Raw genomic sequence first — 12,679 nt, 5'->3', positions numbered from 1 at the left:
GATTTAGAAAGAGCAATTTCCAAATTCATCTGGAATAACAAAAAACCTAGGATAGAGAAAACTATTCTCAGCAGTAAAGGAACTCCTGGCAGAATTACCATCCCTTACCTCAAGCTATACTACAGAGCAGCAGTTATAAAAACTTCATAGTATCGGTTCAGTGACAGGCAGGTAGATCAATGGAATAGAATTGAAGACCCAGAATTAAACCCATACACCTATGGTCACTTGATCTTTGACAAAGGAGCTAAAACCATCCAGTGAAAAAAAGACAGCATTTTCAGCAAATGGTGCTGGTTCAACTGGAGGTTATCCTGTAGAAGAATGCAAATAGATCCATTCTTATCTTGTTGTACAAAACTCAAGTCCAAGTGGATCAAGGACCTCCACATAATACCAAATACACTGAAACTAACAGAAAAGAAAAGCGTGGAAGAACCTTGAGCACATGGGCACAGGGGAAAATTTACTGAACGTAACACCAGTAGATTATGCTTGAAGGTCAACAATAGACAAATAAGACCTCAGAAAATTGCAACGCTTCTTTAAGTCCAAGGACACTATCAATAGGACAAAACAGCAACCAACAGATTGGGAAAAGATCTTTAACAATTCTACATCTGATAGAAGGCTAATATACAATATATGTAAATAACTCAAGAAATTAGACTCCAGAGAACCAAATAACCCTATTAAAAATGGGGTACAGTGCTAAACAAAGAATTCTCAACTGAGGAATAACGAATGTCTGAGAAACACCTAAAGAAATGTTCAACATCTTTAATCATCAGGGAATTGCAAATCAAAACAACCCTGAGATTCCACCTCAACATGTCAGAATGGCTAAGATCAAAAACTCAAGTGACAGCAGATACTGGTGAGGATGTGGACAAAGAGGGACACTCCTCCATTCCTGGTGGGCTTGCAAACTGGTACAACCACTCTGGAAATCTGGCAGTTCCATGGAAAATTGGACATAGTACTACTAGAGGACCCAGTTATACCACTTCTGGGCATATACATGAAGATGCTCCAACATATAACAAGGACACATGCTCGACTATGTTTATAGCAGCCTTATTTTTAATAGCCAGAAACTGGAAAGAACTTAGTGTCCTTCAACAGAGGAATGAATACAGAAAATGTGGTACATTTACACAATGCAGTTCTACTCAGCTATTAAAAATGATGAATTCATGAAGTTCTTAGGCAAATAGATGGAACTAGAAAATATCATCCTGAGTGAGGTAACTCAATTACAAAAGAACACACATGGCATGTACTCATTGATAAATCGATATTAACCCAGAAGCTCGGAATACCCATGATACAATTCACAGACCATTTGAAGCTCAAGAAGAAGGAAGAACAAAGTATGGACACTTTGGTCCTTTTTAGAAGGGGGATCAAAATACACAAGGGAGGAGATACAGAGATGAGGTGTGGAGTGGAGACTGGGGTGGAGAGAGCAGTTAGTTTAGAGACTGCCACACGTGGGGACCCATAGCATGTACACTTACCAAACCTAGAAACTATTGGGGATGCCAATAAATGCTTGCAGACAGGAGCCTGATGTGCCTGTCTCCTGAGGTGCTCTGCCAGTGCCTGGCAAGTACAAAGATGGATGCTCAAGGCCAGCCAGAGGGCTGACCATAGGGTCCCCAATGGAGGAGCTACAGAAAGGACCCAAGGAGCTGAGGAAGTTTGCAACCCTATGAGAATAACAGCAATCTGGACAAACCAGTACCCCCAGAGCTCCTAGGGATTAAACCACCAATTAAAGAGTATACATAGAGGGACCCATTGCTTCAGCCGCATATGTAGCAGTGAATGACCTTGTTGGTCATCAATGAGAGTAGAGGCCCTTCATCCTGTGAAGGCTCAATGACACAATGTAGGGGAATGCCAGGACAGGAGAGCAGGAGTGGGTGTGTTAGTGAGCAGGGGGAAGGGCGTGGGATAAGGGAAACCAGGAAAGGGGGTAAGATTTGAAATGAAAATAAAAAAAAAAAATCTCATTAAAAAAATTACATAGTTACAAAACAAAAAAATAAATAAAAATAAAATAAATAACAAGATTGTTTTAAAGGTTTTCCTAATAAGGCAATTCATCACAACTCTTGACCCAACTCAACTATGATTATTAATAACCAAGATAGTTTTAAAGGTTTTCCTAATGAGGCAATTCTTTCCCAGTATTCCTTGTGACATAAATAGGTATTATGCTGCTCTCTTTCTGAGAACATAACTATGTGCAGTATTTCACATAGCTGATTCATTCCCATAGACATGTCTTTCTTTGGAGATCTCTGAATACATGTACGACAATATATGCCAACTTTTTTTTCCAGGCTCACCAACAACTTGAAAGATGGTGAATGAATATAAGAGAATTGTTCTGCTGAAAGGACTCACACTCATCAGTGATCATCATTTTCACTTATTTAAGTCATTGCTGGCCAATGATTTAAAACTGGAGAGAAACAGGCAAGAGAAATACATCAGGGTTGAGATTGCTGACATGATGGAAGATGAATTCCCAGATGATGCTGGATTGAGCCACCTGATCAAGTTTTGTGAAAGCTTACCAGCTCTTAGAAAACGTGCTGAAATTCTTAAAACAGAGAGATCAAAAGGTAACATGGAACAATGAAACCTCTGTCCCTGCCAGTTTCTTACTATCTCTACTCCCTTCATAACCTTGAGGTCCACACACCACTGTCCTATCTCCGTTTTATACCTCAAAGACCATGGCCATATTAGTCCTTAGGATTGGCTACTGGGGCTATTCCTCTTCCAGTGGATGGTTGTAATTTAAGGAATATACTTGGTGTTTATATTAAATACACAAATAGAAGTTGATCAAAGATTAGGGTTCCAGATGTAACATAGATGTTCAAAAGTAATAAATCTGAATTACAAAAGTATGTTTTATATTTACATATATACATTAACAAATTGTCTCACCTATTCTATTAAGAGAACTAATATAATTATCCTCTCTATTAACAAAGATAAGGCTATACTTTGATTAAATATAGCCTTAAGAGGGAGTGAGGCAGCACTGCCTTTCATAAAGTTTTTGACTTGAGTAAAAAGATTTTAGAAAGTTATAATGCACAATTGATGTTAGAAAGTTAAAATCACATTTCAAGTTTATATCAGATTTCCTTTTACTTGTATATAATATTTGAGTGTATTATACACAAAACATAACTAAGAAATCAATGTTATACAATTTTGTATTTTAAGAGAATGTAGGAGAATGGAAATGAGAAAATCTTGGCTGAGGTACATGGGCTTCAAGAGCAGGAAAGGTCTTCTCATTTTATAAGGGACAAGTAAAGAAAACATTGACTAGCAGGAGATGGTATCAAGGGTGTCACACAGAACTGGTCTACTTCAGTTGTGTCTGTATGACAGGCCTAAAAACCTGATCATGGATTTGAGGAGCCATATGCTTCAAAAGGAGCCAGTCTCCTGAAGTAGTCAATCACTGACATCTCCTAGCTCAAATGTGTTCCAGATTGGTTTCTGCTAAAGTCTGTGGAGAGCTCTGCGTGTTTTCTTTATTCAGGCATAAAAGTTCTCTATGTAATATTTCATTACTAGCTAAACTGAGATTAAACATTATTTCCTGGCCTCCATAGTGTTTCAATAATTCTAATTGATTTCCTAGCTGTAATTAGCTATTAATTTTTACTAAGAAGCTGACTTACCAGTCAGGGTGTCTCAGGAGTTAGAGATAGCAGTTAGGCACTTATATCAGAGCAGTCTCACACAAGGGAGAATTGTTATACTACCATAGAGAAGTTGTAGGGCTTCCGTCACTAATTATCTATATTAATTCTAGTATATGACCTTCAGCTACTTGCCTCAGACAGACCCAGAAAATTTACCTTGGGGCTATGGAAATAGACCAAGAAGAAGGACACAACTGTTCCTCCACCTTGCACCTGGCTGCTTGTTCTCACTGACCTTGATGTGGCCCTCTCCTGCCTACATGACTTCTGCTAATTGCCCTGTTTCTGTATACTATATAAGCTTGATTTTTCACTTAGTACAAATTGTATTCAGATACCACACTCCCTTGTGTCGTTTCTGTTTGTCACTCGCTGAATTCTTTGCCGACCAGGGCAGAATTTTTATCACCCCACAGAACAAAGGGTCCCGGAAGCAACCCAGTCCATGGCACAAAGGTTATGCCTTTGGTGCTGTGTCACCAGAATAAGCTATGGAATAAGCGTCAATATAAATGCAGCAGAGAGAAAAAGGCAGGAAGACTAGATTATCCCTAGACCATCTATTTTGGTTTACGTGGGCTTTCTTGTTCATGCATTTGTTGTGCAAAACAAATCTCTCCATCCTAGTTATCGAGGAAACACCACTGGAAATGAATAGCCAAGAGGCGGGCCCTGCAACACCTACATCAACTACAAGCCACATGTTAGCATCTCAAAGAGGGGAGACTTCCACAGCTCAGGCAGAGACTTCTACAGCCCAGGTGAGCCTGAGGAACAGTGGTGGGCTGGCAGTCCAGAGAGGCAGAAGAGATTCCTCTTCCCCCTGCAAAATCTATAATGTACTCACTGATTTATCAGTTTCTCTTCAAGCTTTTATTGAACCTCAGAGGATAACGGATCATGTGATATTAATATGTGTTAACTTCTACTAGAGATGTCATGAAGTTGAATACCAGGTAGAGCCATGGTTGTTGCATATTTACACAAATCTAGTTTTCTAAATCAAATTCAATTGTGTCCTACCATAGAAGTAACAATAGAAAAAAATGTTCTCATAACTTTTCTTCTCCCTTTATTTGATATAACTACTTATGCATACATTTTATGACTATTTATGATCATATTTTAGACCTGGCCAAAGGATAAATGGCACTCCTTCAAGGTCCCACCATTTTTAGCCATAATAAATCTACTACCTATTAATGAAGATACACTGCTCAGTTGATCAAACTCATTAACAGAGCAATGGATATATTTTTCAGAAAAGAAAAAGTATGAGTAAAGAAGAGACTGGAGTGAAAAAGACCAAAGCATCTAATGAACCAGATCAGCCTCCCTGTTCTGAAGAACCCACAGCCACATGCCAGGTACCAATACTCCAGATCTCATCTTCAGCTTCATCTAACAGTCCTTTCTGCTCCCCTTTCATTTCAGCAGTCCAAATATCAGGAACAGATCTTGAAATTCTGACCATGTCTCCCACGTATCCCTGAGATTTAATTAATCAAACATACACAGAGGCTGGATATGATATAGATCATCCTACAATGACTGAAACACAAAAAATATATAATACAAACATATAATTTGCTGACTCATAACTTTCATTTAGAGGAGGGTACTTAATGAACTTGTTAATTCTGTCAATTAGGAGTTCTTCTGCTTGTTTTGATCCCAGGTAGGAAGAGGGAAGCAAAGAGTCTAGCACCTTGGAAGCATCAGAAGCAATGGCTCCATTTTTCCTCTCTTGTACTCTCACATATCTTTCTTCATACGTCCAACCTGCTAACTTTTTAAAAACTCATATTAAACTTTAAAATTTCTTCAGAAGAGTTGACATATTGTAAAGCCATTCCATCCTAAAGGACTGTAAGTGTCTAAACCCATCTAGCCTCTGCACTAGCCTTAATACATCCCTCCAGAACTCCTACCCATGCTGGGGTGGAAATGGGCACTATTTAATTGGAAAATATACTCTTGTATTATTACCAGTTATGACACAGAACCAATTTTTCCCCAGTTTGTTGTGTATTTTTAAGATTATGTTTTCCCTATTTTTCCTATACATACTTACAAATCTGAGATATCTTTGCATGCCAGAAATATAAAAACATCAGCACACCTAAGGAGGATAGATGACGGCTTTCTTGTCTAGTTAAGGCTCTGATAGATATTTTGTGAGGCTTAGAGATCACAAAACAAAGAAATAATACAGCTAAAATGGGAGTAACTAACCACTCTTGATTGGGATTAAGGCCAACTCTAAGAGTCGGAACCCATACCACATGCTGTAAAAGGGGTCAGGAATCTAAATAGGTCATGTGCTAGAAGAAAACCTACTAATAAGAACATAGCAATAAAATGAATCCTCATATATGTTGCCATACCTATAGAGCCATGCCTCATACAGCTTTCATCAGAGGTGCTTCTTGCCATAGGTGGGAATTGACACAGAGACCCACAACTAGCCTATGTGCACACAGTGAGAGATTTTAGAGCAGTCAGACTACGGTGGGATGTCTAGACTCAGGATCTACATGGAAGAGAAGGATGACTCCAAGGAAAGTTTCTTTCACATAAATAGGACTGACACACATATGAACTCAGAGGCTGTAGTGGCACACGTTAAAACAGCAAAGATTCAAGCTAAATGGGGTTCCAGAACTGAGAAGAGGAAGTGGAGGAAACACAGAGGAGGAAGCAGAATCCCATGCCTAACAAAGAAGCTATTATCAGTTGATATTTACTGTCTTAGTCAGGGTTTCTATTCCTGTACAAACATCATGATCAAGAAGCAAGTTGGGGAGGAAAGAGTTTATTGAGCTTACACTTCCACATGGCTGTTGATCACCAGAGGAAGTCAGGACTGGAACTCAAGCAGGTCAGGAAGCAGGAGCTGATGCAGAGGCCATGGAGAGATGTTCCTTACTGGCTTGCTTTGCCTGCTCTCTTATAGAACCTAAAACTTCCAGCCCAGGGATGGCACCACCCACAATGAGCCTTCCCACCTTCATCACTAATTGAGAAAATGCCTCACAGCTGGATCTCATGGAGGCACTTCCCCAACTGAAGCTCCCTTCTCTGTGATAACTCCAGCCTGTGTCAAGTTGACACACAAAAACAGCCAGTATAAATACTAACAAATAAAAAAATCTGTTTTCTCCAACAGATGATATCAACCTCAGTCTAGAGCAGACCCCATAGCCAGGGGTAGTTGGCCATCACAAAATGAACGCCATGTATTATTTTTGGGCTATTTTTTATTTTCTGTTTTTATTTTTGAGAGGGAGAGAAAAAGCATGATGTTGAATGGGGGCAGAGGAGATTATGGGGGAGTGGGGAGGAATCATGATCAGTATATGTTGTATGAAAAGAAAAAAGGATTAAATAAAAGTAATAGAGGAAAGGCCAATTCTTGGAGAGGAAAATGAGCATAGTGAGGGAAGTTAAAGAATTTGTGGAAGTTCAGGAACAGAGACCATTCACCAGAAACTGTGAGTGAAAGGAACGAGCTACAATTTATTATCTGTGGTTAGTCTCCCCAGGTCAAGCTGCCTTCAATTCAGACTTGTAATATACTTCAGCAGATTCAGTGCTAGCTTAGTAACATATGGGAAATCGGATGATTGGTGCCTCTTATTTTTTATGAGTACGCATTGGAGGAAATAAATGATTTGTCACAGAAGTAAAACTACAAGAGCACCAGCATTCATTCTCTCTAAGCTCCTTTCTCTGTCCCTCCTTCCTCCTTCAACTTTTTTTTCTTCACTTGAGGAAATATAAGCAACTAGTTAAGCAAAAACAGAAGCAATTTTTACTCACCCCAGAACTTACCCTTCAGATAATAGAACAGTTTGTTTTCTGTATTTTTTTTCAGATTTTTTTATATTTGTGAAAAAAAAGCTTGTAGTGTAACATGTTACAATAGTTATTCGCCTATTACTTATTTTTCCAATTTTACATATCATGACTGTCTTTCCAAGTCCCTAAATTAAAATATATATACATAAAATACAAGGGCAACTTCAGTATATGTGTTTCTTTATTAAATAATTCATTATAGACTGATCATCTACTACCACAAACTCAATGTCTCCTTCAATGGATATCCTTTAAATGTGTGCATTAAGGCTCACTTTGTAGTCTTCATCATAGCTCACTAATTTATTTAATACATATTCAATAAATTTCTTTTCATTTGAATTTAGTCATTGCTACTTATTTACTTATGTGTAACCACCACCACTAATTGTATTGCTTTTTGTTTTCTTTTTTATGTTATAGTAATTGGTTGCACTGATTAAAAAATTAGATCCAATTGAACACAGTCATTCTGAGGTGATGACTGTGTGTGGCATGCTAGATCAGACTATTCACTTCTCCTTGGGTCTGTAGAGGCAGCAACACTATCTCCGTATATTCAAGATCTATAAAGTTCATAGCTTTCCATTACTTTGCATATTATCTTATTGTTAGGCAATCATCTCTCCATTAACATTCTCCCTTGAAATCCAGTGAACTCACACCACTGTACAGAAAAGAGATCAGATTGTATCAATATCTCTCTGGTTCCACAAATCATTGCTTTTGAGGAAAACTCTATCCATGTTTAAGGTCATGGCTGTAACCAAAGTAACTCTACCTGAGCCTATTTAAAAGAACGGCTGTGAGCCAGCTAGGATTTTTGATCCTTTAATAATAGAAGATTGTTACATCTTGTGGAAATATACTATGATTTGCATCCTCAAAATAACCCCTGTGAGTTCAAAAGTAACTAAAGCCCTTTGACAATTTTATGGTATATGACAATTATTCTCTATTTTCATCAACATTTAATTTTCCAATTTTATCCGCTTTGGCCAAAGTGCAAAGATTGTATTTGAATTCATTATAATTTTACTGAACTACTTCATAAAATTGCTATCAACAGCATGTGCTGTGTTTGTACTCAACATTTTTCCTCATGTTAGAAAATAACTCTTCCTTTCAGAGAGAATGTTTAAATGTCAGTGCATGGAGCCCCGTGATTTAGTTCATTGGCCTTTTGGTCAACTAATGAATTCCTGCTTAGCTTATCTTCGATTTTCCAGATTCATAAAAATTGTTAGGAACAATGTTGAGATCGAGATTTGTCTTATGTGAAGATTGATTTGTGTTTGCTGATAAACTTACATTTATATCTCTGTATTTGTTCAACCCAGAACCAAAAATCACAACCCCAAAATCTGAACATTTCTAGAGGTGCTGTTCTCAAAATGCAACCCCTGACAGTGATGGTGCTCAAAGCATCAGACACATTTGAATATGAATCACCAGAACAAGGAGTACAGAACATGTTTCACGCTACAGTGGCTACTGTGAACCAGCATTTCCATGTGAAAGTTTTCAACATCGACTTGAAAGAGAAGTTCACAAAAAATAATTTCATCATCATTTCCAACTACTTTGAGAGCAAAGGCATCCTAGAGATCGGTAAAGAGTCCTCTGTGAAAGAGGCTGCTCCTGCTGAAAAGATTGAAGTGCCTAACAGTATTATCAGAAAAGCGAACGTCAGTCCTAAGATCTGTGATATTCGAAAGGGTGCTGCTGGAGCAGTGTTTTATGGATTGTTTACGTTACACAAGGTAATGTGGGAAAATTTGTTTTTTAACTTTCTCCATCCTGTAATCAAATAGGATAATTTTACATTTAGTGTTTAATGACAGTATCGCAACACAAGACTCTACCTTGACTAGGGATAAAAAGTGAAATCATCAAATAGATTAGGAAATAAGATTGGGTAATTTTATAACACTTGATTCCCTAAGATAGATCTGAGAGAGTTCTCTGAAAAGATAGGTCTGAGAGAGTTCTCTGAAAATGATTTACCAAGATACTTCATTTTACTACTTACAAAAACCTACCCTCAGCCACAGTGAGCAGGAATGTCACAGGGCACAGGCTGATGTCATGCTAACAGTTTGCATTTGAAGCTCTATGCAAACATACAACACTTATTCATTTATTTATTGGCAGCTTTATGGCTCTTTAGTCTGTCTTTTTTTAAAACTCCTTTAAAAAAATCCATTGTTTTATAGCATACTTTTGTAGACTATGAATATGAACATAATTGAAAAGTTATGAGTAATAGTTTGAGTAACGTTCAATACAGTATAAATTGGAGACTGTTTCAAAAATTATCTGAACATGTGTGAATATTGATTGGGAAAATTTTTGAGTCATAAGTGCATTAGATGGATAAATACATCCTCTTGAATTCAAAATCATTCAATAAAATGAATTGACTATCTCTACATATATCAAGTTTGATCATTAAAACTGGATTCTTGTATCTTTTTCAAGTAATGAACTATTTCTTATTACCTTGGCAACTGAGAACTATTATATGAAATGACCTTTTCGAGACAAATCAATCTACTTTTCTGGATTCACTAGATTTTTAGATTTACTAGATATATACAAACATCTCATTTTTGCATCAAGGCAAAAGACAGACTTTTCAGAATTCAGATAAAAATTGATATCCTTGGTGAACTCAACAAATGTCCTAAAAACTTTGAAAGTTTATAGCTCTTTAGGCTGTCATTTTTCTAAGTTCCTTTTTAAAAACTCAATTGTTTTATAGCATATCATTTACAGACTGCACATACAAATACAATTGAAAGGTTTATGAGCAATACCTTGAGTAATGTTCACTACAGTGTAAATTGGGATCATTGGCTTAATTGGACCTAATATTGTAGAAAGGTAGGAAGAGGATCTAAGTGAGTGAGTTACTGGAATCTTAACCTCTTCTGAAGCTTCCCTGTAACCTACTGAATGAATGAAGCTAAGGAACAAATGCCCATTCATCCCTTCACAAGCAGAAGATAGAAAGAAGGCTGCCCAAAATACTGATTCCTGTGATCTCTGGTAATTTACTGGGAATCCAGGCTGTTGAGGAATAAGAAGCAGTGGAAAACAGGAAGAACACTTATTGTCCTAGCACTTCCAGGAAGAAATCTCCAAATCAAGCAAGCAAATGATTACAGTTGTAGCGAAATGGCCTGAGGAGTCGGCCCCCAGCTTGCTAGGTGTTAGGGTACCTGGGATCTTTGTCACTCTCTGCAGACTGAGAGTGAGGAGTCACACTTTCTGAAGCAGAGAATCCTGCTTTTCTACCAAGTAAGCTGCAATCCCCAGGAAATGGCCTTGTTCTTTCTTCTTCTCTCATGAGACAGTAACTTTGTTTATAGTTAAATTAGACATCACAGCTCACAGGTGGACTGCAGGCAAATGTCTAAGGCTGCAAGGAGGTTTGGGTCACTTTGAACCAAGATAAGCTATTGCTGGGAAAACAACACCTGGTGGGAAACTGGAAACTGTGGGAAAATCTTTCTTCTGCTTTGCCTTTAAAAGAAGTTGAAACTTGGAATAAATTGTGCATTGGCTGACTTGACTGTGTACCAGCTATGTCGTCATTAATGCTGCTCTACCCTTGGGACCCAAGCACACTAGATGATGACAATAGCAATTAAAATTCCTTGGGAAGAGTTCACTGAAGATACCTGTTTGCCTATGTCTATAATAGGTTTCATATTTTCCTATTATTTTTTCTAGTAAATGATCTTTTTGAATGTATAATAATGAATGTCGATGAGATAACTTTTAGAAAATGAATGTTAATTTTACCTTTGCAGATAAAGGTGAACCCAAAGAACACAATCTATGAAATAAAAGATGGTTCAGGAAGTATGGAAGTGGTGGGGAATGGAAAATGGTACAACATCCACTGTAAGGAAGGGGATAACTTCCGACTCTTCTGCTTTCACCTGAAAACAATTAACGGGCAACCAAAGTTAGTGTGTGGAGACCACAGTTTCATCAAGGTAGGATCAAGACAGCAAATGGATTTGCCAAAAAGGAAATTGACTTTTGCTTGAAGATTCTGAACATGAATTATTTCATATGTTATCTAGACAAATCTATGTCTGGAGAAACAAATTCAGATAATACCCTTATACTCATTTCTAAGGGGGAGATTTTCATAAATGGATATTGGAGAAATAATCCAAAAACTTACTATCTAAACTAAATAACAAGATGTAGGAATGAAGAAGTTTAAATGGCATGGAAATAGATTTCCATGTGATTAAGAGCAAGGAAGTTGAATAAGTCAGTTATGCTTTGAATGCCATCTTTAATCATTAGGAGTTGGCGGATCCTGGGGAAAGTTGAACATTAAATCTCAACAGTAAGAAAGGAAATGCCAATATATTAGTTAGTTATCATGGTACCGAGTACATCATGAAAAATGTGTGGTTGTGTTTTCTTAACTCTGTGAAGATAAAAGAGGGGGGGGGGGAACCTAAGAAATATAAATGATTTGAAAATATACCAGTTTTGATTACCACTATTAATTCAACTACATATGGAAGATAAAGACTTTGAGAACATGAGGCCAAAGGATTGCTTAAAAGGGTCAGAGAAATGTAGAATTGTCAAAAAGAAGGAAAAGGATCATTCATTGTCCAATAGGTAAATGTTGAAAATTTTTATGAGGATAAAGTCTTAACACTTTGACACATTAGTAAAAGAAATTGTTTTCCTGTCTTGAAAATTTGTGTTTCAGAGAAAAATTTTTTGGAGGCAGAAATATTGGTTAGATACAACAACTATCAGTTGTTATATGTAATGTATTAAATGTTGAGGAACTTTGTAAGCTGCTTATGAAATTTTAGGCAGTTTGAAAATCAGGATAGATGTGCACCACCAAAACTTGCAAAGGTTATGACTTTACAAACCAGGTGGCTACTTTACCAAGCCATCACAGAAGCTATTTCATAATTATACTAATTGGTGGAAAGATAAGTGGGGCTTTGATCGATTGAGATGACTACTGTTTAAGAACAAATGCCCCTATGGTTTTACACCAGCTTGAACATGGTAGTGAGAGA

At 37.3% G+C, this 12,679-nt stretch overlaps 1 protein-coding gene across 1 annotated transcript in view; it reads left to right on the top strand.

Annotated features, from left to right (window-relative positions):
* Window positions 1-12,679, top strand: part of LOC116103833 (interferon-activable protein 204-like) — a 57,702-nt gene that overhangs the window by 8,599 nt on the left and 36,424 nt on the right. The window contains exons 2-6 of the mRNA XM_031390322.1: window positions 2,352-2,636; window positions 4,371-4,504; window positions 5,006-5,110; window positions 8,945-9,367; window positions 11,423-11,611. Coding sequence (XP_031246182.1) covers window positions 2,372-2,636; window positions 4,371-4,504; window positions 5,006-5,110; window positions 8,945-9,367; window positions 11,423-11,611 — 1,116 coding nt within the window. The 5' untranslated portion in view covers window positions 2,352-2,371. The remainder of the gene's footprint in view (window positions 1-2,351; window positions 2,637-4,370; window positions 4,505-5,005; window positions 5,111-8,944; window positions 9,368-11,422; window positions 11,612-12,679) is intronic.

Source organism: Mastomys coucha, unplaced genomic scaffold, assembly GCF_008632895.1.
Source record: "Mastomys coucha isolate ucsf_1 unplaced genomic scaffold, UCSF_Mcou_1 pScaffold1, whole genome shotgun sequence".
NCBI lineage: Eukaryota > Metazoa > Chordata > Mammalia > Rodentia > Muridae > Mastomys > Mastomys coucha.
This window is presented reverse-complemented; position numbering and strand designations above follow the sequence as displayed.